Source organism: Octopus bimaculoides, chromosome 3 (assembly GCF_001194135.2).
Source record: "Octopus bimaculoides isolate UCB-OBI-ISO-001 chromosome 3, ASM119413v2, whole genome shotgun sequence".
Lineage (NCBI taxonomy): Eukaryota > Metazoa > Mollusca > Cephalopoda > Octopoda > Octopodidae > Octopus > Octopus bimaculoides.
The window spans coordinates 159,318,884-159,323,524 of record NC_068983.1 but is presented as its reverse complement, the minus strand read 5'-3'; the positions used below and the strand labels follow the sequence as shown (position 1 = coordinate 159,323,524).

At 33.9% G+C, this 4,641-nt stretch overlaps 2 protein-coding genes across 2 annotated transcripts in view; one reads left to right on the top strand and one right to left on the bottom strand.

Annotated features, from left to right (window-relative positions):
- LOC106883662 (acetylcholinesterase) overlaps positions 1 to 4,641 on the top strand; it is a 220,706-nt gene that overhangs the window by 13,429 nt on the left and 202,636 nt on the right. The window lies entirely within an intron of this gene.
- Positions 229 to 2,733, bottom strand: LOC106872463 (tektin-3). Its single transcript, XM_014919473.2, has one exon. It carries the CDS (start codon positions 2,354 to 2,356, stop codon positions 902 to 904), a length of 1,455 nt encoding a protein of 484 aa, XP_014774959.1. The 5' UTR covers positions 2,357 to 2,733; the 3' UTR covers positions 229 to 901.

Genomic DNA, 4,641 nt, shown 5'->3' with positions numbered 1-4,641 from the left:
ATATATACATAGGTTTATGAAATCCTATTAGTGTCTTATTGTATTAAATACATGAGCTAACTACAAGTTTTCACGGAAACTAAAAATGAAAAGTTACGAAATCCAAGACAATATGTTTTTGTGCAGATTAATTTATCGTAAGCTTAACCATTCAATCATTGCAATTATTTTAAAGTTTAATAGATAGAATATATATGAACAAAAAAATGATAAGTAAATTGCTCAAAATATACTAAATAAGTTTTATCTCACGATGCGATTACATAGATCTTTTTCAAAAATTATCAAAGCGTTTTCTGAGTTAACTTTATATACAACATGATTTTTTTTCTTAAGTGTATTTCACAAGAAAGCAGTGGGCACCGAAAGCGTAATGTCACATACTCGTTTGACTGAGAACGTTTGTTGACAAGCTTATTATTCAAAAATATTGATGTCACTAATGTTGTCATAGTCAAAAACATTGCTGCTTCATTTAATGTTCGGCGAAAAACATTGGCTTTCGTGTAGTTTCATATGAAAGCAAAAATTACTTCACAGGAAGAGACATGACAGAAGATTACTTCTGATTTATAAAGTCATTTTCAATATTTAGTCCGAGAAAGAATATTTCAGAAGTGAAATATTCCTCCGTTTCTGAAAACAGATGTCCAAAAACATTTACCTGACTGAATTGTATAAGTATCAGATTAATGCGAAAATAACTGTGTTAACGGTGGTGCCTCACTTAATGTGGCTAGATGTATTTATAAAAGAAGGAAAGAAATATTTTCAAAAAAAAAAGAACGTTATAATACATATTTCATGTAACTGTCTAATATTGTCATTAAACGTATCTTAGGATCATTATAAAGTTAAGAAGTATATGTAACACATCCTGTGATAATCATATCCAATTTGATTACTTCGATAGAAAAATTCGTCTGGATAAAACTTTCAAAACTGGGAAAAATTTCCTCAGAGTTAAGCATTTTTCTCTATCAATATATAGGGCACTATTTTTTGAGGCGATCTCCTCTTCTAATAACGTTTTCATTGATTTCATTTCTTCGAGAACACTTTCAGTATAACACAGCTTAGTTTGGAGATCTTCTGCTATTTTCTTTATTTCGTCTATTTCTTTAAATAAATTACTCTGTGCAGCACCTCGACAGGCTTCCATATTGGGGCGCTTACGGCGTATCTCTAACCTAGTATTGGCAACATGTAACTGGGTTCTTTTATCCGCAATGCTTTTCCTTAAGGACTCTATACTTTTATTGAGCTGAAACATTTCTGCGATAAGTTGACCAAGGCGGTTTTTGAGTTTGTTTCGAATATCCAAAATATTTTTAATGCTGTACCGCAAACCTTCGTTTGTCTTATTCCAGTGGTCTAAGATTTCGTGGCATAATCTGTCTATAAAAGAGTCGATGTGCCGACGGAGCAGTGTGGAGGCATTTCTCTCTTTCTCACTATGTTTAATCGTTTCAAGAGTAGCAGCCAACCAAGTTTTATGATCGCTGACACAAGAATCAGTTACTCCAACATCTTTATGACAAGACAGCCCTTCAGATGTATTCTGCTTCTGATAAGCTGATTCATCAAGTTCCTCTGCCGTAAATTTATCTGAGATATCTTTTTCGAGGTGGCTTTGTGCATAACGATTTAATGCTTGCTGATTGACAATCTTTTCCAACTCGCCTTGAATTTTAGCCTTCCAATTCAGTATCAAATCAACTTCGCTAACTAACAGTTTTTCAAGAGGATCATGAGCAAGATCCATTTTCTCTCTTTTATCTCTAAGATACAAGCATTCCCGATCAATTTTGAGCGTTTCTTCAAGTAATTCTCTTAGTTCGTCAAGCAAAGCTTTGGTGTTGTTTAAGGCTGTTGATTCGTTCAACATTTTATCAGCTTCTGCAAAAATCTTGTTCCTCCAAAATATTATTTCAGAGATACGCTTTCCCAAACTAAGCGTGGTCTCTTTCTGTTCCCAACGAGCTTTATCATCAGCCTCTTTACATGATCTACGGTTATCAAGGATTGATGCTTGATCTTTCTCAAGAAGAGAATCCAGAAGATAAAAATTAGTGCGATTAGCACTGTCCCATTCACAGATCGTATTTCGAGTGTGTAAAGGATTTCGGACACATCGATATGTAGGAGGCACAATGAAAGCTTCCATGCTATTAAGCTGACATGTTTTACCAATACCATTTTCTATATCCCTAATTGGATTCATACATGGTTTCCATGGTAAATAATTTGATGTAGTCATATACTGTCCATTTCCATTATTTATTATTGTTGGTAATTCGTTCGCTTTGTTATATTGGTCAGTTGGCTGTTGTTCTTCAGTTAGTGACATGGTCATAAAATATGTAATAAGACCAAAAAAATACCCTATAAATTAAACAAAGATTATAGAAAGTTGAAAATATTTACTTTCACACATGATGGTGTATAATCCCACTACGATGTCTACTATAAAATATTCGTAGAACTTCAAACATAGAAGCTTGCCTGATGACTCCGAATATATTAAACGCCTTTGACAACGGTTTGCAGAATTAAGCGTTCTTGTTTAAGCTTGCTTTTCAAGCGCTGCGTGCTGCCTACTTCAATTATATATTGTTTTTTAGACACGTCTGCTTGATTGTAAGTCAATGTACGAGAATATAATTACATCAATAAAATACATATTTATACCAGTGTGTGTATGTGTGTGTGTGAGTGTGTGTGTGTGTGTGTGTGTGTGTGTGTGTGTGTGTGTGTGTGTGTGTGTGTGTGTGTGTGTGTGTGTGTGTGTGTGTGTGTGTGTGTGTGTGTGCCTGTATCTGTGCGGTGTGTACTTGAGTGTTTCTATGAACTAATACAATTTGTATGTACACGTATATGTGTTTGTGCTTTTATGTAAATATGCGTATACATTATGAATATATATATATATATATGTATGTATGTATGCATGTATGTATGTATGTATTCATTTGTTGATTTTGTCAGTCGCTAGTGATTATGACTACTTTCATAGTTATTTAACCGCGATCATTCATTGAGTTTCTTTGATGGAGTACGTATGACCATGACATTAAAATTTATACCCCATTCTTTAGAAGGTGGGTCAATTATGCTTCCATAGCACTTAAAAGTAGTTTTGCGCTCGGGTAGTCTTCCAGATGAGTTGCTACATCTGACATATAGGTTTTCTTCTTGGGGTCTTCCGAATCTTCCAACATGATAATCCTTCCCACTCTTTTATTTCGCTGCTGAGAATCATTGTCACTCCAAGACATTTCCATAACTGGATGCAGGATTCTCTTCACTTGATTCTTGTCGAATGTCTTTGAATTGGGTTCTTATAGAAATATAACTGTTCCATAGCCATAGACAAAGCATCCAAACGTTGTACAACCTTTTGCTATTCTCGTTTTGTAGCTCAATGTCAAGGCATCAATCTTTCGATATTGTACTGATAGTACACATAAAGTATTGTACAGTTTTCACTATAATATCATAAACTTTGAAACCGTTTTATGTTTATCTTGGAATCTTATATTTTAGATGCTGCGAAGAACACTTCAAGGATTCTCTGTATTATCTGTGACGTATGAGCGACAAGAGCTCTGTCATTTGTATGCTGTAATTCTCTTTGACAGATCGCTGGACTTCTCGTTTTGAGTAACGTTGAAAAGCTATGCCTATTGGCGAGACCGTATGTAAACTCAGTTACGAGAAAGATGGAGAGCAGCATTAGTATACATTCCTACCCTTTGTAATAACAGCAAATGTATCTGATGTGTCTCCTGCATTATTACCTTACACCATTATTCCAACGTGTAAGGCTACTACCATAGATGTTAATTACTTAGTTTTTAATATACATACATACATGTGCATGTGATTAATGTATCTAGTTAGTTGTTGCTATGTGTAAATATACATATGTGAGGATATAATTTACATGTGTGACTGTGTGCGTGTGTGCATCTATGTGTATGCGTGTGTATCTATGTGCATGCGCAGAAATGCATTTATAGCTCTAGATGTCAAATAAGAAAAAATCGTGCAAAAAAAACATGAAAAGCAGATATCATGCTTTATCCTAATTAAGCCTAGATGCATGGAGACATGTGGTTTCTATGTAGTGAGAACATCTTTGGAACTGAGATCACACTAGAAAACATCTCAGAATTTCTGGCTTTATAGTATTATGAAGACAACTGAAAAATTCATTGACTACTAAAGGCTAAGGAGCATCGATGATAGTTGATACAATAACAGAATATATTATAGTGGGGAAGATTTTAGAGCTATAAAGCGATGAACTCAGTTTTTATCAAGATACACTGCATGAAGTCAAAGCTATACTTTAGTGTCCCAATTATCGTTTAATAAAGAGCCGTCCGTATATTGCTGATTGCTCTTCACCCTAATTAACAATTCTATGCTATTTTTTGATACAACAGACAACCTCTTTTTATGTTATAATGAGTTATTGAAGACACTTATATACTGGCGTGTACAGCTTGATTGTTTGTGGTGTTCACTCTCATTTGAACTCGTAACTGACATATATATATATATATATATATATATATATATTTAAATATATATGTACATATGTGTACACATATATACATATATATATATATATAT

Excerpts from the sequence above, each read along its gene's own strand:
- LOC106872463 (XM_014919473.2), bottom strand. The coding sequence starts at position 2,356 with ATGACCATGTCACTAACTGAAGAACAACAGCCAACTGACCAATATAAC.